This window comes from Sciurus vulgaris (assembly GCF_902686455.1).
Source record: "Sciurus vulgaris genome assembly, chromosome: X".
In the NCBI taxonomy this organism is placed as follows: Eukaryota; Metazoa; Chordata; class Mammalia; order Rodentia; family Sciuridae; genus Sciurus; species Sciurus vulgaris.
In genome coordinates, this window is record NC_136471.1 from 84,555,457 (window position 1) to 84,580,339 (window position 24,883).

The following is a 24,883-nucleotide window of genomic DNA, read 5'->3' on the forward strand; positions in this document are numbered from 1 at the left end:
ATGAATGGAACTTCAGAACATTATGTAAAGTGAAATAAACCAAAATCAAAAAGTCAAAGTTTCTTATGTTTTCTCTCATATATAGAAGTTAGAGAGGGAAAAGGAAAAGAAAGGTTTGTGTGGAGGGGAAATTTCATGAAAATTGAAGTGTCAGTAGAGTAGAGGGAAAGACCAGAGGAAGGAGGAAGGGAGGGAAAGGAAAAATACTAGGAAATGATTTTGGTCAAATTATATTGTTATATTGTACACATGTACAAATCTGTGACAATGAACTCCATCATTATGTACAATTATAATGCATCAATTAAAATATGGAAAATAATAATAATATCAAGAAACTGAAAAGACAACATTCATAATAAAATAAGTGACAAGGGTTTAATGTGTTACCTTTTCATCACTATTAAAAATACCTGGGATGATCAATTTAAAAGAGAAAAGGTTGCTGGAGGTGGAAATGCATTACTATAATCCCAGTGATTCAGGAGGCTGACACAGGAGGATCACAAGTTTGAGGCCAGCATCTGCAACTTAGTGAGATTCTGTCTCAAATTTTTAAAAAAGGAGGAGTTAAGGATGTAACTCAGTGGTTAAGCACACTTCAGTTCAATCTTCAGTAACAATAAATAAAAAAAATAAATAAAATGTAATAAGAAGGTTTATTTTGGCTCATAGGTTTAGATGTTTCAGTCTATGATCACTAAGGTCTATTGCTCTGGGTCTGTGGCAGTACATCATGGCAGGAACATGTAACAGATCAAAATTTTTCACCTCATGGACGGGACACAACCAAACCTAATGAACAAACAGTGGAAGAGTAAAAGGTTGTTATCCCACATTCAATGACCATTGGATCTCACTTCTTAAAGTTTTCACCCCTCTGAATAGCATCTCACTGGGAACAAAGCCTTTACCAAGTGAACCTTTGGAGGATACTAAAAATCCACACTATAGCAAATATTCAGAATATATAAAGAATTTCTAAAGCTCTATAATAACAGACGAACAATCTCTCACTTACCTTTGTACTGCTTTGAATATCCAAGGGTAGGTGAATTCTAAAAACTAGAAAGTTATTGGCTTACAGTTGTGGAGGCTGAGAAGTTCAATATTGAGAAGCCAGCATTTAGCAGGTGTTTCCTTGCTACATCATCACATAGCAGAAAATGAGAGTATGAAAGATAAAAGAGAACCCAACTCACCCTCTTATAACAAACCCACTCCCACAATAACAGTACCAACCCATTCATGAGGACAGAGCCTTCATGGCCTCATTACTTCTCATTAGGTCCCACCTCCCAGTAAATGCTGTTGCAGCAGGGATTAAGTTTCCCACACCTGCTTTTTTTTTTTTTTTTTTTAGGTCACACTCAAACCACAGCATTCTATAATTTCCCTCAAAACTTACTGCCTTCTAACATGCAAAATATGTGCATTCCATTCTAATATTCCAAAATCTTTTTTTTTCTTTTTTTTTTTTTTTTAACAGTCCAGCACCAACTCAGAAATCCAAAGACCAGAGTCACATCTAAATTAGATATGGGTCTAGTTGGGCATGGTAATGCATGCCTATAATCCCAGAAACTTGGAAGACTGAGGCAGGAGGATGGCAAGTTTGAGGCCAATCTGGGCAACTGAGTGAAACCTTGCCTAAAAATAAAAATTAAAAAGTTCTGGGGGTGTAGCTCAGGGATAGAGCACCCTGGGATTAAATCCCCAGTGCCAGAAAACACACACACACACACACACACACACACACACACACACACACACACACAGAATCAGATATGGGTGAGTCTGGAGACATGATTCATCCTGAGGCTAATTCCCTCTAGCTGTGAGCCTATGGAATAAAATATCTAGTTCCAAATTACAATGATCTGACAGGCTCGGAATAGACATTCCTGTTCCAAAAGGGAGCAATGAAAAAGAATAAAGGGGTAGTGGGTCCAAATAAGGCCAAAATTCAGGAGGGCAAATGACCTTTCTCTCTCTCTGGTACTGGGGATTGAACCAAAGTATGCTGTACTACTGAACTACATCCCAGTCATTTTGGGGGGGGGGGATTAGTGCCCAGAGATTGAATCCATGGGCACTTGACCACTGAGCCACATCCCCAGCCCTTTGTATTTTCTATTATTTTTTTAAAATGTTGACAGGGTCTCACTAAATTGCTTAGGGCCTCACTAAGTTGGTGAGACTAGCAGTGAACTTGCAATCCTCCAGCCTCAGCCTCCCAAGCCACTAGGATTACAGGCATGCATCACCACACTCAGCCCCCAGTCATTTTTATTTTCTGTTTCCTTTTTCTTTCTTTTCTTTTGGGCAGGGGTGGTACCAGGCTTTGAACTCAGGGGCACACCACCACTTAGCTACATCCCCAGCCCTTTTGTGTATTTTATTTAGAGACAGGGTCTCGCTGAGTTGCTTAGTGCCTCACTTTTGCTGAGGCTGGCTTTGAACTCGAGATTCTACTGCCTCAGCCTCCTGAGCCACTGGGATTACAGGTGTGTACCACCAGGCCCTGCTACTTTCTGTTTAGAAACAGCGTCACTCTAAATTGCAGAAACTGGCCTTCAACTTGTGATTCTCTTGCCTTGGCCTCCTGAGTTGCTGGGATTATAGGTGTGTGCCACTGTGTCCAGCACAAACAACTAAATATTAAGACTCCAGGAGAATCTGTGACTTCATGTCTTACCTTCTAGACACATAGGGGCAGGAGTTGGGCCACAAGGCCTCAGGCTCCCTGCTCTCATAACCCTGCTGGGCTCAGTCCATGCATCAGCTCTCACAGGGTGGACTTTTGTGCCTGTAGCTCTTCCAGACTGATGTTACATGTTCATAACTCCACAGTTCTCAAGTTTCTAAGCTGATTCTGACCCCACTGTTCTGCTTGGTATTGCCATAGTTGGGGTTTTTGTTCAGTTGCTCTGGCACTGTGATAATTCTCCACTTGGGTACCTAGGCTGTCTGCAACATCCATTAGAATCTAGGCAGAACTGCCATGGCCCCACAACCTAAACAATCCATATGCCAGCAGGATTAATGCCACATGAATGTTGCTAATAATTGCTATTTGCAATTTACAAAGATGCAGCCCTAGTTGCACTTGGGACCCCTTGAGCCACTCCTGGGGTGATGGAGGAGCACTGCAGTGGAATTCAGGAAGCAGTTATGTGAGGCAGTGCACAGCAGCATATGCTGAGGTCACAAGGGTACCTGTCTTTCAATCTTGAACCTCAAGGTTCTAGTTTGCCTTGAAGATCTCTGAGATGACTTTAGTGTTATTCTCCTCTTGTCATGATGAATAGAATTTGGCTTCCTTCTATCCATATTAAGCAAACTAATCTTTAAGCAAACTAATCTCCATAGTTAGCTGCTTGCCACATTCTTACTATTCTCTCCCAAACTCATTTTTTATTCTTTACATGATCAAACTGAGAATTATAAAAATTTTTATAATTCAATTTAATTTTTAATTATATATTAAAACTTTACATCATTTTCCCTTTTCTAATTTTATTGTCTGCAGTTAAAAGAAGCCTACAACTCCTTAAATATTGTGCTTAGAAATTTCTTCAACCAGATAAGATATTGTAGTTCATCATCCCTTTTAAATGTTTTTTTCCAGTACTTGGTAATGGAATCCAGAGGCACTCTAGCACTGAGAAGCATCCCCTGCCCTTTTTACTTTTTTATTAAATTTTGAGACAGAGTAGCCCTAAATTTCTGAGGCTGGCCTTTAACTCACAATCCTCCTGCCTCAGCCTTCTGAGTTGCTGGGATTACAGACATGTTCCACCATGCCCAACTAGTTCATTATTCTTAAAGTTTACCTCCCATGAAGCCCTTAGGGATGGACACAATTCAACCAAATCCTGTGTCACTTCATAACAAGAATGCATTTACTTCAGTTTCCATTAAGATATTCCTCATTTCCATATGAGGCATCTGTTATATTGAAATTAAGTTTCCAACATGTGATTTTGAGGAAGTTCATTCAAACCATAAGCATAGCCCAATTTTTAAAATGGACAGATTTTTAAAATGGACAAATTACTTAAATAGACATTTAATCAAAGAAAATATAAAATGTCAATAAAGCACAAGTAAATATGCTCAATATCATTGATCATTAGGGAAATGCAAACCCAAACCACAAAGTAATATTACTCCACAACCACTAGGATGACTATAACCCAAAAATAAAGGAGTGAGGATGTGGAAAAGTTGGAACTTCTGTGTATTATTGTTGGGACTGTCGAATGGTATAACTACTTTGGAAAACAGATAGTTCCTCAAAAAATTAAAAATTAAATTATTGTATAAACTGGCAATTTTGCTTCTATTTTCAAAATAATTGAAAAGACATATTTGTGCACACATGATCATAGAAACATTATTCACAATAGCCAAAAGGCAGAAACAAATCCTAGTGTCCATCAGTGGAGTGAATGATAAAACAAAATGTAGTATATACATAGGAAGGGATATTATTCAGCCTCAAAAAATGAATTAAATTCTGACACATGCTACAACATGAATGAATCTTGAACACCTTATGCCACATGAAATAAGCCAGTCACAAAAAGATAAATATTAGAGCTAGGGATGTAGCTCAACTGTGGAACACTTGCTTATTATGTGTAGGGCCCTGGCTTCTTTCCCCAGCTCTGCAAAAAAAACACATTTTTTAAAAGACAGATACTGTATAATTTCATTTATATGAGGTACTTAGAGTAATTGAATTAATTAAGACAGAAAGAATGATGGCTTACAGGGATTGGGAGAAGGGAAAAATGGGGAGTTGTTCCATGAGTATAGAATTTTAGTTTTGAAGATGAAAACATTTCTGGAGATGGGCTGAACACTAATTTGAATATACTCAGCACTACTGAACTGTATATTAAAAGCTATTAAGATTGTAGACTTTATATTATGCATATTTTACCACGATTAAAATAAAGAACAGAGTGTGGTGGTGTGCGCCTGTAATCCCAGCAACTCAAGAAGCTGAGACGGGAAGATTGCAAGTTTGAGGCCAGCCTGGGGAACATAGTGAGACTACATCTCAAAAAAGAAATAAATAAAATAGAATAAATATTAAAAACTCAAGAGGAATAGAAAGTAAGTGGTGGCAATATTGTGGAGAAATTCTATCCCTGATGGGCATATTGATGCACACGTATAATCCCAGGAACTTGGGAAGCTAAAGCAAGAGGATCACAAATTCAAGGCCAGCCTTGGCAAGTTATTGAGACTCTATTTCAAAGTAAAAAATAAATAAATAAAAAGAATTGGGAATGTAACTCAGTGATAGAATGCCCCTGGGTTCAAGTCCAAGTACACACACACACACACACACACACACACACACACACACACACAAATGAATAAATAGAAAAAGAAATTCTGTCCCTTGTATATTGTTGGTGAGAATGTAAAATATTACAGCTCCTATGAAAAATAGTTTAACAGTTCCTCAAAAATTTAATATAGATGCTTATCATATGATACAGCAATTCTACTCCTTGGTAGGTACCCCAAAGAATTATAAACACAAACTCAAACAGATGCTTGTATAGCAATTCTCCGTGCAAAATTATTCACAATAGACAAAGTATGGAAGCAATTCCAGTGTCCATGAAAAGATGAATGGATAAAGAAAATATGTTTATATTGTACATATAATGGAATATTATTTAGCCACCAAATGAAGAATTTCTGCATGGCCTGGTGGAATATTATTTAGCCACCAAATGAAGAATTTCTGCATAGCTACTCGGGATGCTGGGCAGAAGGATCACAAGTTGGAGACCAGCCTGGGCAAAGTAGTGAGATACTTTCTCAAATTTTAAAAAGGGCTGGGGATGTAGCTTAGTGGTAGAGTGCTCCTGGTTTCAATCCCTAGTACCACCCAGACACAAAAGGAGTGAAGTTCTGATACATGATACAATATGGTTGAGCCTTGAAAACATTATGCTAATGAAATGTCAGAAACAAAAGAGCAAATATTGTATGATTCCACCTATATGAAATACCCAGATTAGGCAAATTCTTAGACAAGTAGATTATGGCTTGCCAGGGGTGGAGTGAGGGGGAGGCAGGGAGTGAGGAGTTATTGCTCAGTGGCTACAGGGTTTCCATCTGGGATGATGAAAGAGCTTCAGAAAGAGATAAGTGGTAATGGTTGAGCAACACTATTAATGTAATTAATACCACTGTTAGAATGCTTAAAATGGTTAAATTGGAAAATTTCATGCTATAGCTACAATAGCACTGCTTCTAATGCTATAATTTACCATAATCATTTATAGGACCTACTCCATGCTAGGTACTATTCTAGGTACTGGGGAATCAATAGTAAAGAACATTCTAGTGAGAGGAGACAGATGAGTCAGGAAACCTAGTTTTTAGTCTCAATGCTATTGTGGTCCTGGCACTGTGTCTTCTGTCCTCTGTGACCACTTGCTAAATCCCTGGCTTGGAGGAAATCTGGGTCCAGACCCTGGATACCTAGATTGTAGAACTAGGTACTTCACATATTATCAGTCCATGGTAATGGACATCTCCTCTTCAAGCAGTCTCTGACCCTTCCTTCCCTCTGCTCCCTAGGAAGCCAATTTTGCCTTCTCCTGGGCAGGTCAAGCCTCAAACTCAAGAGCTGCCTTGAAATAACAGAGTCCAGGGCAAAAAGGCATTGGAAAGCTAGATGTTCCTAATTCTTCACCATTTTCCCTTAGGCCCTGGTACCTCACTGCCTTCTGCTTTCCTTGACTTCATTCCTTGTTTGCATGGAGAGTTCTCAGAACTGTCCTTCCCCTTTTTTTTTTTTTTTTTTTTTTTTTTTTTTTGCGGTGCTGGGGATTGAACCCAGGGCCTTATGCTTGCAAGGCAAGCACTGTACCAACTGAGCTATCTCCCCAGCCCTTGTCCTTCCCTTGTTTTTTTGGTCAGACTAGTCGATTGGTTTTCCATTCTCCACTCTCTCCCACCATGAACTCTGTAGCCACAACTCCAAGATTCAACATGGACAAAATAATGGACCAATCCAGGATCCAGTTCAGTTATGAATTGGGTATTGGTGACAAGGAGGAAAAAAACCAAATCATTTATTCCTCAGTTTGGCAAACATTTAATAAGCCTCTACTTGGTCACAGTAGAGCGCTGGTGACATTGTTTCACAATGAAAATAATGACAATAACCATTTCTTGAATATCTGTAGTATGCAGAACACTTTCCAAGGATTAACTCACTGAATTTTCATACAACCCTGTGTGTGGGCAGGGATTATCCCCATTTTTCAGCAGAGGAGCTGAAGTTCAGACATGGCTGAGGTCACTGAGGGTGCCTGAAACTCCTAGACCATCCCACAGTTCATGTGCACCCTACACAATCTGTGTACCATGCCCTTTGCCAACACTTCACCTCAGTGCACTCCCTAAAACCCTCAGAACATACTGCATGCTTCACCCCAGGCTTCTCTTGCCATCTCACACCTAATATCTCCCTCACACAAACTGCCTCTGTTTTTTGTTCCCTGCATACCACATAGAAACTGGCATGCACATGTAAACAGACTTTACAGGACACTGACACTCACAACTTCCCCATCCCTAACACTTCATAAACACACACACACACACACACACACACACACACACGTCTTCCTGGGCCATGCATATAATAAGCTATGCCTTTTACCCACCCACTCAAGTATGAACACACCTCTCAAGAATATAATCACAACTGTGTTCCAGCAACAAAACTGGGCACAGAGATTCTTCACTCATCCTGCCACATCTCCCTCCTTATCTCCTCTCTCTCAGGACTTCCCTGTTTTCATACTAAGATGTCTCCATTTCACTCATATACAGATGCCATACACAGTCTCATATCCTCTAACAGGACCCACGTAGGCCATACCCAGGAATTTATAATCCTCCACTGCCCTGTCTCCCCAAACTGTGGCACTTGTAATCGCATAGCACAGGTGACTGTGCACAGAGCTAAAGAAAGGACAATCTGATAGAGCTATACTTGCCTTCCACAAAGCATCTCTCCTGTCCCCTGTTTTCTATACATTCTTCCCAGGGTAAGTAAGGGGAAATTGGAGATGAGGGCAAGAAGTGATATGGCATAGCAATGACCTCCTGGATTCAGATAAAGGTAAGGAAGTGGGGGCTTTCTCCGGTAATCTAAGTTTGTGATTGACAATTGATTACTTATTCTATAGCTGCCACTGCCTTCTCCATGATCTAAAGAAAACAAGGGTAATCAGGATCTTTCTTCACTGCCAATGTGCCATTAGACAACTCCCTCCCTGACCCTGTGTTTCTATTTCCCCCATCTGTCAAAAAGATACTGGTTAGCTCTATCACCATAAGGAATGGAGAATGCAAAGGGGCTATATCAGGCCAGTCTAGGCCGAGAAATTTCTGTGTGACTAAATTTTCTCAAGGTCTCCCTTTGGGTTAGGGGCCATGCAAGGGTTTCTATGTATCATTTTAAGCCCAGAATTGAGTTGTCAAAAGCTTTGTGTTGTAGTGTGATGAGTAAGCTGGCGGGCTTTGTGGTCAAACTACCTGCACTTGACTCCTTGCTAGTTGTATGACCTAAGGCAAATTGCTAAAAGCTCTTTGACCTCAATAACTGTCACGGGGATGGGACTTATGATGATATCTCTTTCATGGGTTGTTTCACAGATTGAATGAGAGGATGCAAAGTGCCTGGTCCATTGAAAATAATCAACGAATATTGATTGAATATGTGAATAAACTAACAGATTTATTTGGCTTAGGATGACAAATCCAATAAATACCATATAATACCTGTCACTCAGTATGTGTCCCACTAAAATAAGCTCTGCAAGGCTATCATGTCTGTTTTGTAACCTAAATTTCCTAGTACATTGCTTGGTACATAGTAAATTCTTTTATAAAATGTGAATGACACTGGGCATGGTGGTCCATGCCTGTAATCCTAGTAGCTCAGGAGGCTGAGCCTGGAGAATTGCAAGTTCAAAGCCAGCACCAGCAACTTAGCAAGGCCCTGACTCAAAATAAATTTTTAAAGTTAAAAATACATTTAAAAAAGGGCTGAGGATATGACTCAGTGGTTTATTGCCCCTGGGTTCAATCCCTGATTTAAAAAAAAAGAAAAGAAAGAAAGAAAGAAAGAAAGAAAGAAAGAAAGAAAGAAAGAAAGAAAGAAAGAAAGAAAGAAAGAAAGAAAGAAGAGAAAGAAAAGAAAATGAAAGAAAGAATAAATGAGCAAATAAATTGATACTATATTCCAGGCACTGTGTGAGACATGTGAGTTATAAGATAGGCAATAAGTCCTCATGGAGCATACAATCCAGTCATTGAATTGATGATCACACCAATAATTGAGCTTTTGGTGAATGTCATGAGGGAAGGGTGGAAGGTGCTGTGGGAGTAACACACAGAATACATTTTCTAGTCTAGGAACTGGAAAAAAGTCTCCCAAAGTCTATATGAGGCCTGAGGAAGAAGTGAATTAGGTGAAAAGTGAAGAAAGTATTAAGGATCTTGGACTATTCGAAGATCAGAAAAATGGTTAGAGTAGCTGAGAAAAGGAAAGAGTAAAAGGAGATGGATTTGGAGAGATTGGCAGAAGCCAGTTCATGTGGGTCCTTGCATGCCATGACAGAGAATTTGGTTTGTGGTCATAGTGTGATAAGATGATACTGGTGGTTTTTAGGAAGAGGAATGACATAACCTGTGTTTTCTGAAGGTACTTCTGGCTTTCTTGTGAAGAATGGGTTGTAGGATAGAAAGGTGGAAGAAAGGAGACCTAGTAGGAGAGACATCCAAATGGAGATATTAAACATGAGTGTGGAGTCCAAGAGAGCATCTGAGGCATCTTTAATAGGATTATAGATCCTATATGCTGGAAAAAACATGGGAAAACATTGAGAAGAGAAGTGGCAAGCACTGATTTTTGTTTTAACATGATCTCTCTGGATGTTGGGTTGAGAATTGACTGTAGGAAGGTAAGGATAGAAGCAGGGAAACCATGAAGGAGGCTACTTCATTCAGAGAGGCAAGGTATAATGATGGCTTGGACCAGGCTGATGGTGGTAGAGGGTCAGGATCAGAGATTACATTCAGGATAAAGTTTTATTAATTTTGAAAAATATTTTATTAGAGCATTATAGTTATACATAACTATACATTTTGACATATCATACATGCATGAAATATAATTTGCTCTGTTTCAGTCCCTAGTTATTCCTCTTTCCCTCTCCTCCTTCTTCTCCCTGATCCCCTTTCAGGATAAATTTTGACAGAAAATACAACAGACCTTGATAGATAGTTGGGTATGAGAGGTAAAGGAGATACAAAGGTCAAAGATGACACCTAGTCTGCATTTTCCAGTTGTGTTGATGGTAAAGTCATCTACTGAGCTACAGTTGATTGGGGAAGATCAGGTTTGGGGAAAAAAGATGTTTGAGTTCAGTCCTTTTTCCCTTTTTTTTTTGTTCTCTTTATTTCTTGCCAATCTGTAGTCACCTTGGAAAGGAGCGTTTGTTCTATTTGTTCTATATCAAACAACTACCAGAGAATCTCTCCTTTATGTTGATACATAGAATTTCCTGATTGTAGTGTATTAACACTACACACTTCTCAGGAAATCACTTCTTTTCCTGTGGCTTCAGTTACCATCTTTATGTTGATGACTTCCAATGTTTTATTTCTAGCCCTACACTCTTCTATGAGTTCCAAACCCACATGGATGTCCCCCTGTATCCCCCACATGCACCAAATACTACCATGAGTCAAATAAAGAATTTCATATTGCTCCCTGAATATTTCTCTTCTCCTTCAGTTTTTCTAGTTGGATCAATGTCCTACTCTATGCCCAAAGTTCCCTGACCAAGGAGCACATAAGTCATCTTTGTCTGCTCTTAGTCCCCATTTATAACTCAACACTGAGTTATAAATGCTACCTTCTTTATAATATAGAGTAATGATTAAGATATTGGATTCTAAAACCAGCCTGCCTTGGCTTATATCCTAGGTCTGCAAACTAGTAGTCACTTGAAATTTCTGTGTCTGTGTCCCTCACCTGAAAAATGGGAATGATGATAGTAGTATCTATGCCTATTTCATAAAGTTGTTGTAAGGATTCAATAAATTAATTCAGGTGATACACTTAGAGTAGTTGCCTGGCACAGAGTATGTATTTACTTATTAATTTAACTGTGATGACAGTGAATATGATGATAGTTTTGATGGTAATGATCTCTCTAATACGTTCTCTTTTGTTACTCTTGACTGTGACTAGCATATTGTATGCTCCTTTCTTGCCTAGACCACAAGAGGCTCTTAACTCAGATGAATTGTAACATAATAGTAGATGTTCTGTGCACAGTACTGGGCACTATCATGACATGAAAGTTTATTAGATATATTTTATAGCCTCCTGGAGTCTGGAGAAGCCGTCTAGCCTAGAACTGTACTGTCCAAAATGATAGCCACTAGCTTCAAGTGGCTATTAAACTTTAACTTCAGATTCATTAAAATAAAAATCATATTGGAAATTAAATTCCATATACACACTATCCACATTTCAAGTGCTCAACAGCTTGGGGTGAGTCTATTTAGATTCATATTCTGGATCTCTCATTTCCAGCTGTGTGACCTTGGACAAGTCATATAACCTATCTGAGCCTTTTTTTGTTCTTCCATTATATGAGTTCAATATTAGTACCTACCTTAAGGAGTCACAAGGATGAGATGAGTTAATATATGTAAAGTATTCCAATTGTGGCTCTGGAATTCATTTTCCTTGTAATCTTAGGCACAATGTTTTCCCTCACAATCCTCCATACAGTGATTGGGCACTTCTATTGAACTCTAAACTCCCTACCAGTTACAACAGTCTTTATAGCACAGGATCCTGTTTTTAATGGCATAAAAATGTTGAAGTAGAAAAGAATATCACACATGTGAGGGATAATAATTAGAGCTATCATTTAGTGTTAACTCTGTGCTGGGCACTATACATACATTATTACATTTTATTTTCCCAATAGTCACTATCCTCATTTTGCCAGGGAGGAAGATGAGGCTAGAGAAATATGTATTTGGAAAAGCAAGGCCACTGTCAACTCTCACATAAGCATTAGTGAGTGGTAACGTAGGCATTAAAACTCAGCTCTTCCTGGGACCAAGACGACACTCTGAGCCACCCTGCCATACAGCCTATGAGACTGGATTGGAAAGAGTGGGGCTGAGGAAGTGAATCAGTTAATCTAGTATAATATGATGGAGGCATGTAAGGGAGGAATACTGGAAACAGGGAGACCCATTAAGAGAAGGTTGCATGCAGATGGGAAAGGATGGGAGGTCTTGATCTAGGACAACAACCCCAAGGATGAAGGGAATAGAACAGATAGGAGATATCTCATTACTACTCTATCACTCTATTGTCAATTTCTTGAGGGCAAAAACTGACTTTTCTATCCTTGTATCACACCACAACAAAGACATGTACTGCACAACGTTTTGTATATGAATCCACTCATTCAATTCACAAGACTCAGTAACTGTTTGGATTTGAGGAGATAAAAAGATGGTTTCCAAGTTTAAAACTGGGGTCTTAGGGAGAATTCTGAAGTTTCCTTTCTGTGTAGAGTGTTCAGAGCACATCCCAACTGCCTTACTTCCCCTCCTCTAAGGTCTGTCCTTGGCAGGGTCCCAGCTAGGGTAAATCCAGCCTTCCCTCCCAATCATCTCCCCTCTGGACTGGGAAGGAGGCTCTTTCTTCTTGGGCCTCCCTTCCGCTTTCCCTAGCCTGTGCAGTGAGTCCCTCTTCATAGTATTTGAATCAGAGGAAACAGATAGACTGAGGAAGTGTAGAAAAAACAGGCCGCCTGGGTTCTGAGAGCCAATGTAAACACTCGGTGGTTTCCTGTTGTTGCAGCCCAAAGCGTCCCATGACATCATTCCTGGCCTTTCCAGAACACACCAGCTCAGCCCAGCCTGCCAACCTACCCAGAGCTGAGTGGCAGTCACCCTCTTCCCCACCAGGGTTAGATCCTCCGGAACTGAGAAATTTCTCCAGGCCAACTATTCCCCACCTGCCCAGCCAGACACTTAGGACTTTCTAGCCCTATAAGGCATTAGAGGTGGCTGACCGGACATGCTATCCCACTTCACAGAGGTCCAAAGTCTTATGGGTCAGAGAAAGATTTCCCAAACCGGAAAAATAATTTTACTTCTCTTAATGGAGATTTGGAGTCAGGGTAGAGGGAGGAGAATGTGACACACAGCTTTGGAGTAGGCCCTAACTGCTTCCTCCTTTTAGCACCCCACCTAAAGGCCCACTGGTTTATGTTCCCAGTGCTTGTCACAAACTCTTACAAACAGAACTGTAAAGATTCTTTCATGACCTTGTAGTCAGATCTCTCCATGGTGCAGGTGAGAGTGCTGAGACCCAGAGAGGAAAAGGGACTGAACTCAAATCACACAGTTGATCAGAGCAGTATAAGCCATCTACTGCCAGAGGTCTGAATCTGAGATATCCTAAGGCAGGATGATATAGTTGCAAGAGTTACTGACAGGATATTCAGAAACTGGGGTTTGAGCTCTAATTCCTCTGTGAGAGTTAAGATAAATTCTTTCTCTCTGGGCCTTGGTTTAAACAGCTATAATTCAATTCAAGACAACAAATATTAATTGAGAACCCAGTATGGTTGGTAGAACTGGTGGCTACTGAGGATGAGAGGAAAACATGATGAAAACACTCCTATTTCAAGGTTGGAATGGAAAGGAAATGAAAGAGATGGTATGATTTCTATAAGAGACCTGAAGCCTGTGTGGTCTCCATGCCTCTGTCTCCAAGTAGAATCAAATCATAATCAGGACTGTGGGATCCTTTGGGATTTTTAGCCCCCTGCAGTCTCCCTTCACAAGGCAGCCCAGTGTTCTCACTGGGCCACAGTTTTGTTTGCAAAGACAAAAAAAAAAAAAAAAAAAAAAAAAAAAAAAACCTCCCCAGTTCCGGTCTCATTTAGCTAGGTAGATTTGCATAGAGAAATGGCGAGGTCTAAATTATTGTCTGGAAAATCAAGCCAAACGCATTATGGTAATTCCTGCAGCCAGCAGTAATTGGATTTCGAGCCGTAGCGGTGCCATGGAGCACAGGCAATTTGAAATAGCTCTTTTAACCAATCAAATTCATCACAGCCTAGATTAGCAAACAGAATTCAGAGACACGTTTGGGGAAAAGGATGCTTATTCCCGCACCTAAAGACGCACAAGGCAATGTGAAGTCATTCCTTTAGCCAATCAATTTAACCGCAGCATGGATTAGGCAAAACACGCACACAGCAAAGTACAGACGCATTTAGACGCTTGGAGACGCACATCCATACGCAGATGCATACGCAGGAGGCTACACACGCACATTGAAGACATGAAATAATGCACACATATACTCTCTGAGCAGCAGACACACAGAAAAAAAGACACACACACACACACACACACACACACACACACTCCAATCAGAAGCTAGGAAAAGACAGGTAGCTGTGTGGGAGTTGTGGGGCTGCATTCTGACACCTTGCTCATCTCTCTCCTTCCTACCCCACCAATAGTACTAATCAATGCTTTAAAGTATTTTATCTATAGAAGTCTTAGAAAATCACCTTTCCAAAACCCTCCATCCATACCCACCCCCACCACACCACATTAGATTCTTATTACCTGTTGTCTGGACTACAACAAAGATCTTTTATCAGGGCTCCTGGGTGTCAGTATCTTTCCTCTAATCCATCTTCATTTGAGTCGCCTGCAAGAGGAAAACTTTTTAGAGCTCAGCCTTATTCCTGCTTCATCACAGCTCAAAATCCTCCCCTTCATTCCCCATAGCACAAGCCAACCCAGATACCTGAAATTCATAGGGTGACAAAAATCTGGGGCTCCCATGCTCCTTTTCACTTTCCTTTCCCTTCAAAAGGCAGAAGGTACCTTGTCCAGCTCCCTACCCATCCATGTCCTCTCCCAGCTCTTCTGCCCCCCTGTAGTATTCCCTTGAGCAAGACCACTTCCTTCTGCACCTATCAAAATTTTACCCACTTTAGATTTGCCTGTGTTGCTTTAATTTTTAAAGAAGGATGACTACATGTTGTCATTGGAAATTTGTCAGATGTTTTTATCCTTCAAGGCCCTACCCAAAAGGTACTTCCTCCATGAAGTCTGCTACTAATGTCCATAAAACATTGTGTTACAGAAACTGAACTTACCTCAGTCAGCCTTAACAGGCATGGATGTCTTTGTCCTCGGGAGAGGGTTAATGGGGGGAAGAGGACAGAACTCCTTGAATGCTAGTGTCTCATCTGGGGCAGACATTGCATGTTGCCTGCAGTCCTACAAAGGAACACTGATGAACTCCAGGCCTGTGGACTCTCAGACCTACCTGTACTAAGCTACCTTAGTCTAGTCATAGGTTTGAGTTTTTATACTACCATAAGCTTGCTGTGTGTCTATGAATAAGTGTCAAACCCTCTCTGACCTTGATTTTAAATTCTTTCAGTTTTGGATTCCATTATTTCAAGATGTAGGATTTTATGCAACTCCTTTCATAAGGCTGTCTGAGAACTTGGTGTCTCTCTCTCTCTCTCTGTCTCTCTCTCTCTCCCCTCCTTCCCTCCCTCCCTCCCTCTCTCTCAGCTTTCTTTCCCTTCTCCCTCCTATCTTCCCTTCTCCCATATCTGTTTCCTTCTTCTATCTCTCCCTCTCTCTCTCTCCCTGTCTTCCTGTCTGTTTCTCTATTTTCTGTCTCTATCCTTTCTTTTTTATGGTCTTTCCTTCTTGCCCTCCTATCTCTTCCCACCCCCATCTCTCTGCCTATTTATGCTTTTCTCTTTTCTCCGTTTCTGATTCTATCTCTCTGAACTACCCTCAACCCTAGAATCTGACTGAATGGCTTCCCATCCAAAATAATTCTGGTGCTTCCTGAATATTGTTGGTGAGCAGAAGTAGAAATGGGGTTCCTCTGAGGTCCTCAGGAAATTCAAGTCCTCCACCCCTCAGGAATGGTTCACAGAGCTGAGGACTAAAGTAGCAGGATGAAGTGTCTCATAGTAGAGCCTGCTGGCTCCTACCCTCCAGTGTTTCACCCAAGAATAGGTTACTGCCAACAGATCACAAAGGGTCTTCATCTCCTAGATGATCTAAGTCAATGGTTCTTAGTAACTATATTTCCACTCTGCCTCACACCTCATCATTTTGCAGGTGCAAAACTAGGTCCACAGATAAGAAAGTACTGATCTATTATTGCTATACAGTCAAGTAACTGAAGAACTGGAAGGAGAAGGCTGGTCTTCTGATTCAATCAAGTTCTCTGAAAAAAAAAATACAAAACTGATTCTATGCCACCAGCTGAAAGGCATTGTTGAGGTCACTTTGCCAAGAGAAGAAGAGAAAGTTGAGGATGGCCACTGGGTGTGGTGATGACCTAATCAATATGTAGATTGTGATACTTAAGGACAGAGTCTGAGTCTCCTTTGTCTCCAATGAAAACCCAATCCAGTGTTTGGCCCCAGCCAGGTGATTAATAGATGAAAGAGGGCAATGCCATGAGCTACTTGGGGGACACTGATGCCTCTTCTGGGGCTCTGGGTATTTATGCAAAACACTCCAGAAACTTGGAAATAAAAGAATCAAGGGATTTAATCTCAGTCTCTTCTAAACTTGCTCAGACTCCCCCTCATCCCCACCCTTGCCATAAATCATTTTCTTTTTTATAAAAGAAGGGGTAATGGTGTATGTCTCATCTGGCTCCCTGGGGCTTGGAGAAGTAACAGTGAAAAAAAAAAAAAGGATAGGAAAGAGCTTTGACAAAAACAAGACAGAGCTCTGCAAATGTGATGGCTGGGTGCTATGGTGATGTCCCAGCTAGCAATTATGTTCTCTGCAGCGGCGACTGTGGGCGCCGAGTGAGTCATCCTCTCACTCTCAAAGCTGGGAGGCCTTGAAAGGGGAGAAATGAGGTGAGCCTTTTGTTCAGAGTTTTTTTTTTCCCCTGTGGAGGGGGTGCAGAAGAGGGGTAGGCAGACACCTCACTACACACATATACATACTGTGTGCCCCAGATTCCAGCTTCTTGATGACAAAAGGGCTTAAGTAGGACCACACCCCCACCTCTGCTATTTAATTCTGCAATTTGGAATGGGGGAGATCTCTAAGTCATTGGGGTTTCTGGAAGACCAGAAATCAGAGTCTCAATTCCTATTCAATCCTAGTTCTAATAGCTAGCCTCGGTCTATAGCTCTGTCACCAATTTACTGTGACTTCAGTCAAATGACAATCCCTCTCTGAGCCCTTATCATCTGTAAAAGACAGGATGAACTAGATGTCTAATGCTGTGCTTCAAGAGTCCTGGACTAGAATTCAGAAGACCTGGGTTCAGTGTTATTTCTGTCACAACTGTACAATCTTAGACGATTTATTTCCTGAACCTCAGTTTCCACCAATATAAAAAAGAGGCTTTTGGATCAGATGATTAGCTGTGTATTTCAGGAGTTTTGAACTGGGATTCAGAAAATCTGGATTCTCACCCTAACTGCCTGCCACAGAGTGAATCATTGTCTGAATTTAGACTGGTTTCACTCCTTCTCTGGACCTCAATTTCTCTCTTTATTATGAGGGGAGCTGAATATAAGTTATCTAGGCACACACTTTGATGCAGAGGGCTTGTGGTACTAGAATTTTACAAGCACTGAAAAGAAAGTGGAGAGGCCACACCCAAAATAATTTCTCATAAATTGGCCGTGGTTGCCCTCTATTGGTCTGAGCTGAAAGTGCAGACTGATCTAGACAACCAGCTGATGCAACTGTTAAAGAGCTGAGACAGGAGGAAGACAGACAAGACAACCGGGTGCATCACAAGGTAGAGTCAGACATAGAATGGGGTTAGCCCACAAACTTTCCAGTCTCTCCTAATGAGAGGGATCCAGATGGGAAACATGTGCTTGAAAACTGACGCTTCCCACACAGCACCAGAAACAGGAGGATTTCCAGAGCTATCCAGAGAGTAGAGTCAGTAGGGTTAAGGAGAATGAGGATGAATATTTGGGGTTGAGTGTGACTGTACTGTGAGAGTGGGTCAGGGAACAAGTTAGCTCATGCCTGAGGAGTTCATATGTGAGGAAAGAACTCTTAATATATGGCAGAATCTACTCAAGTTAAAGGTATGTTTTAGCATCCCCATTGTATTACCCAGCTTTCAGTTGCTGTGATAATCTATTTAGAAGGAAGAAAAGTTAATTTGGGCTCACAGTATTGGAGGTTTCAGTCTGTGGTCATTTGGTTCATTTCTTTTGGTACTCTGGTAATGCTATACATCATGGTGGGAACATGTGACTGAGTAAGTTGGTCACTTCATCATGGCCAGGAAGTGGGAGAGGAGAAAGAAGAGGTTGGAGTCCCCAAATTCCCTTCAAGAACATGTTTCCAATGACCTAATTTCCCTCCACTAGGCCCTACCTCCTAAAGTTTCCACTGCCTCCTTAAGCACCACAGGCTGATGACCAAGCCTTTGGGAGACACTTGTCTAAACTATAACATCCATCTTGTTCCTGCCCTCCCCAGAAGAAGGGCAATTCCTGATGGGGGAGAAGAGGTAAACTTAGTACTAGAGTGAGAAGTTAATCACAAGAAAGAGACACATTACTGGGTAATTCTCAGTATTCAGAAAAGGCCTTAAGGTCTAGGGGATTTGTGGGCTAAGTCTTGCAGGGCATTATGTGCTGGAGGCTTAGGATGGATTCAGTTATAGAGTTCTGTCATAGAAACAATCACAAACTAAGCCTTTCATCACTGACATCCTACAGTGTTTCATAATACAAGTACTAGACAGGCCATGAATCTTTATGCTGTCCTCTCCCTTGCCTTTTGGTTAAAGTTGTAACTGTCCAGGCAAGATGCAATGGAGAAAACAACAGGAAATAGTGGTTCTTCCGGTGTGACAGGGGTGAATACAACCCTATTTCTGCTCCTGACTTGGTGTATAAACCATGTCAGCATATAAACCAAGCCTCTTTTGGTACCTCAGTATCCCCACCCCAATTAAGAGGGGATTGGATTTGATAAGATTCCAGGTTTTCCCCAGTCCTGACATTCTACCTTGTTCTTTTTATAATGTTCTGTGGTATCCTATGCTCCTGTCTCCCTACTCTAACATCCCACTTTACTCACTCAAGCTCCAAGACTCTGCATAACATCCTAGCCTCTTTTCCATCCCCTCATACACTGCCACCATTGCCACTACCTGCAACAGGGTGCAGTCTTGCCTAATTTGGTTGTAAATTCTAATCATTCACCTCTGATGCTGATAAAGATTGATGCACAATTTCTCTGAGGTGACCAAACTCCCAGCTCTATCACATTTTCCTTTTTTGCCCTTGGGGAAAAAAAATCACCTCAATATCTAGACTTCATTTTTCCCCATCTGTACCTTAAGAGCAGTGGACTAGAATAGTCTCTGAAAGCTGCAAATTGCTCCATCATCTTCCACTTCCAGGCAGTAAGAATATAAATATTGTCTGTGATGTTTTGCCATGATCCTGATTCCCTTTCAATGCAGTGCTCTTTAAATGGAAACCCCTTCCCTAACAGTCTCCCACCTCATATAAGTACCCAAGGTTTCTACAAGCATGTCCTAAAGAGGATAGCCAGGCTTCTATTCTGAACTCCTGGATCAGTTTTCTTCCCTTCCTCAACCGGTTCCTAATACAAACTAAAAGTTTTTCTCTCCCAGTCAAGGTGTCTGTGATTAAAAACAGTTTATTGTGAGGATCAGATACAATGAAGGCAGCAAACTGCTTTTTACCCTATCAAGTAATTTGCCTAAATGGTCTTGTCATTTATTGCACCACTCCACCCTGCTGATACCCACAAGCCTCCCCCCAGAAAAAAAAACAGACAATCCTTGAATGGAAACATCAAAAGATATTTTATTTAAAAGTTTTGTAAACAGAATTATGCTCACAGCTTTAGCAACAGTGAGGGCTCAATTCGACCTCCCAGCTCTGCCTAGTTGCCTGGGGTATTTCTTCAGACAGCCCAGTTGCTTGATTTGAAGTTAGACCTATGTAGGTCCCTTCTGTCGCTCTTGGAAGCCAGTTCCAAGAGAGGTGCATGGTGGGGAACACCACGGGAAAAGCCAGGAGGGAAGAGCACACAGGTAGTAAAAAAGAAGAAGAGGAAGAGAATGGAAGGTGGGAATATTCAATAGCAGCAAGGACTGGAGGTAGACCCGTTGTGGGTACTGAAAAGTATTTGGGAAAAAAAAAAAGAATTGTAAATGAGTAAAGTAAAAAGGAGAAGAAAAAATCTGGAAGAGGAAATCGCTTGTCTACTCTTGTCCACAATCCTGGTTTCCTCATTCCTGTCCAAAAAATATGCAATTATAACATTTCATATCTATTAGTGACTACATACTGTTATCATGACTGAGATACTGTGGTTAATATTGACTAATATATTGTGATTAATGATGGCTAATACTATATCTAAAATATTATGACAAAATCAGATGGGGAGAAGAGGGGATGGGGCAGGATTGGGCAAGGATATACTGGGATGAGAAGGAGGTCATGGAGTTAAGAGTGCTTCAGGTTCAGATATGGCTGACCCACATCTGCTTGGAGTCTCTGAGACTCTTCGAAGTCCTCCTTATGCCTCTAGAGAACATTTGTCCCAGGAGCAGTATGGAGAACAAATGCTACAATCTGGCTATACCTGGGCACTGAAGGTACCAATTATCATCAATACCCATAACCAGTTGCTGTCAGATATTCACAATTAACATTTATACCCACAGCCAATCACACAGGCAACCAATCTTGATAGACTATGGCTATCATCATTCAAAAGTCCCCCATCTAAACTAGGGTCCGTTGAGGGACAGGGATGAGTGAATATGAAGGGAGAACTGGTTGAGAGGGGGATGTAGCACCAATCCAGGAAGAACTAAATTCTATCCTTCCTGGTCATTCTGTGATTCAGAGAAGAGCCTAGGGTGGGGCAGGGGAATCTGAGGCCTAGCTAGCCTTGTACCTAAGCCCTTCTTCTAGGGTGCCCCCTTGATGGGAATGAGAAGTCTGACCTACAGGTGAAGTTTATCTGATCCTGACTAGCAGGAATTGCCATGACCTGGGGCTTCTCCTGAAGGATTCTTTGCCAAATCCAAAGCCAGAAATCCTAATCTATAACCAAAAAGTGGCAAGAGGAAGTACAGGAAGATGGGATCCACCCCTCTTGACCAATGGGCCTATTATAGAATCCCACTGGGCCTTAGTTTCTGACGAGCCAGGGCTACAGCATAATAACGCTGGAAGCGGACCAGGAGGACAGGCACCAGCAAGACACCAGTGCACATGCCCACGGTGGCTGTGACAGCAGCAGTGAGCTGGCCCATAGCAGAGAGTGGGTAGACATCTCCATAGCCAACAGTGGTGAGAGTTATGACAGTCCACCAGAGACAGGTAAAGATGTCTCCAAAGTGGAGCTCACTCTGTCCTGGGGCTGACATGCCCAAAAGCTCCCCATAGAGGAAGAGTGAGCCAAAGAATAAAATTTCAGCCACCCAAATCAGGAGAAAGGCACACACCTCTTTCCAGGAGGAATGGAGGGTATGAACCAGGACTCTCAGGGCCAGGGACTTTTCAAGAAAGCCCAGGAGACGAACCAGCTTGAGGACATAGAGAGAACGAATGGCCCCAAGGGTGAGGCTAAGTCGGGGCTGCCGTTCAGCCTTGTCACCCACCACCAATTCCACTAGCACAGGGAACAAACAGAAGATGTCAGCCAGGTTGAGGGGGCTACACAGGAAGCGCACCTTATCAGGGCAGGAAATGGCCCGTGCAAAGAGCTCAGTTCCAAACCAAAGGGAACAGAGCAGTTCCAGGTAGAGTAGGTGGGGGGCACGGCGGTAAACAAGACCATTGTTTTGCTGCTGCTGCTGCTGCTGCTGACTTCCCCCTACCCCCACCCCATGTCCCATAGGAGTGAAGTTGGCAGAGAAGTAATCCAGCTGAACCTCCGTCTCCTGGAAGAAGATGACCAGGGCACACACAGCAAAAAGTGTGGAGATCAAGGAAAGGCACTGGGGAAAAAAGACACATATCAGAAATCTCATTTACCAGCCATCCCCACATCTCTACCTACACTTCCACCCTTTTTCTCTCCCGTTTTGGAAAACCCCTTCAAATTTTCCTAGGGGTTTCTGTAAATTCAGGCCTCAAGCACCATGACAAGTGCACAGTCATTGTGGCAACTTGGCAGGGCCAGGCCCTTTGTGACTAAAAGTGTCTAACAAGGTGCCACACATTGTTAATGAGTTACCTTAGCCCCTAGGGAAGACTGAGGTTGATCAAGAAGCACCCAGAGCCATGGCTTCCAAGCATTCCGCAGTCCCTGGCCTTCCATGGGGTTCAGCAGAAGACGTTCATCCAAGTTGGCGTTCTCACAGGCCTCCCAGGAGAGGAAGTCCTGGGTTCGGGTCTCCCTGCCACTTAGCTTGAGCCAGCAGCAAGGTGCTAAAGGCGCTTCCGCCAGGCCCCAATAAGCCAGCTCCTCCTCTAGGACATCCCGACAAACGTCATTGGGGCAGTGCAGCTGCCTAGTACGGTAGTAGCCCAGCACATAGCTAAAGAGCTCAGGATTACGGTCAAAGAAAAACTCTCGGACCGGTGGACCCTGAGCAGCTGGACTGCCAGGCGGGGGTGGCTCGGTCAGCTTGTAGAGGCGGGTGCCTGGAAAGGCCCGCACGGTGCTGATGTAGGTCTCATGGCGCATGCCCCCCACGTTCAGGATCAGTTTATCATCCAAGCCCTCCATGGCAAATCGTGAGCCTGCTTCTCGGCTGGCTCGGATCCGCTGGCAAGAGGAGGGATGACAGGGGTTAGGACAGGGTCCTCCTGCCTTCCTCTCCCTTCCCCAGCTTGGCCAGGGCAGGGAGGGGGCTGAGGGCCACAGAAGTGATGTGGCAGCCCAGGTACCCACGAGAGGCTGCCCCAGATAGAGAGCTGGGGATGCCTCTTCCTCCTGTGTCTTCAGGAAACAGGAGGACAGAAAATTCTCAGGTGTAGTCACAGTGACTAGCCAGAGTCTCTCCTGGGCCCAGCAGTTCCAGGAGAAAAACCAGTCTAGCCTAGAAATAGATGTTTTTCAGGGGTTCTTGGGAGACTTCTGGTGGCTCTGAGGGAACAATTGTGCCTCAGTATACAGCAGGGTAAGTCACAGACAGGCAATTGCAGACTAAATGATCAAGATGGGGACAGGGACCTCCCTTAATCCTCTAATGTCACTTTGAAAATTAGGGACGTGGGCAGGGTGAGATAGGGTTGGTTGGAGAATAAAAAGAGGATCCACAAAGGGAGGCTAAGTACTAGGAATGAGGAATGAAGATGGAGGTGGCAGGGGAAGCTGGAGGGCCTTAGAGATCCCTAGGCCTCCACAGGGAGTAGGAAGTGCCTGACTTGAGGAACTGGCTGGGGGGCCGGCAGACCTGACAGCGATGGTTTTTGACTCCAACTCCCCTGATGCCCGATCCCGGGCACTCTTCAGCAGCAGCAGCAGCAGCAGCAGCAGCAGCCTCTGCAGGTCTCTCTACTGGGCGCCCTAAAATTGCTTTGGGCTTAATGAGTTCCTTGCCTGGGAAAAGAGAGGGATAAGAACAGAGTGGAGGGGTGGAGGAGAGAGAGAGGGCAGGAGTGCACAGAAGAGCAAACCAGGAATTGTCAAAACACCTACTCGGATCAACATTTCAGTGTTCTCTATCCCTGACAAGCAGCCCGCCTGTCTCATGTTTGTCCCTGAGGGCAAAAAAAGATGCACAGGGAGATACCCCCAGCCCAGAAACCCCACTCCCACCCCCAGCCAGTCCCTGCTTACTCACTTGGTTGTTTTGCATGGTCCACGAACACTGGCAGTGAAGGGACTGGCAGCTGGCTGGGTGGTGGGCCTGGAGGCAGTTGGGCGGGTGGTGTGTCCGGCGTTGCCGCCGCCTCTGGAGTTTCTGGCTGCTCCTGCATGGAGAAATCTCAGACCCTGGGACCAGGGTGTGCTCATGGAAGAGCTGGCGAGGAGCTGGGGTTTTCCAGGAGCCTCTTGTTCCTGCTGTGGCCAGAGGAGCAAGTGCTGAGAGTCAGCAACAGGACCTAGGGCTATATGTGCCCCCGCCTGTTTGTTTAGGGAGGCAGTCCTGGCCCCCAGCCTGCAAGGAATCAGAAAAGCGACCCTAGCCAACTCTGCTGCTCCTCCTTCCTCCCCGGCTCAGTTCCAGCCCAGAGAAGAGGGAGGGGAGAAGGCAGCTGTAGGAAAAACAGGAAGTTAGGTGGTCAGGCTCCAGCAAAGAGGCCACCTCACAAGACCAGCTAATATTTGGAACAACACTCTCCCCCCACCCCACCTCCACTCAGCCCCACTATAATTACCCACCCTCCCCCCGAACTCCACTATAGACCCCCCTATCAGAAACTTGAAAAGGAGGAAATGGTGTTGGGGGAGGGGGTAAGTGAGGAGCAGGGAGGCCAGATGTGCTCCTGGCTGCATCCAGCTGTTTCTGCCCACTCATTTTTCTTCCCTTTTCTCTAGAGGCCCTGATGCCAAGGATGGGGGTAGGGATGAGAGAAGGGGAAGGGCAGAGGAACAAGAGAGAGGTCTACTTGTCTGAAATCCCTTTGAGGGGACATAAACAACATCCCCTCCTCTTGCCTGCCTCACCCCTGCCTCCTGGACCCCCTCTCCAGGGTTGGGTCAGTTTCCTATTTTGCTACAGAGAATTTGCCAATGGAGCACCCAGATGATTCTAAATTCCAAGATAGCCCCTACCCCCACCCCC

The 24,883-nt window shown here is 43.1% G+C and overlaps 1 protein-coding gene across 1 annotated transcript; it reads right to left on the bottom strand.

The window, feature by feature from the left end:
- Window positions 1-19,968: 19,968 nt before the first annotated feature.
- Window positions 19,969-24,307, bottom strand: LOC306652002 (voltage-gated potassium channel KCNC1-like). The gene is made up of 4 exons (XM_079125059.1): window positions 23,939-24,307; window positions 23,549-23,694; window positions 22,384-22,917; window positions 19,969-22,144 (listed from the first exon to the last, which is right to left on the bottom strand). The coding sequence occupies exons 1-4, from the start codon at window positions 24,072-24,074 to the stop codon at window positions 21,314-21,316; spliced, it is 1,647 nt and encodes a 548-aa protein (XP_078981185.1). The 5' UTR covers window positions 24,075-24,307; the 3' UTR covers window positions 19,969-21,313.
- Between the last annotated feature and the right edge of the window lie 576 nt (window positions 24,308-24,883).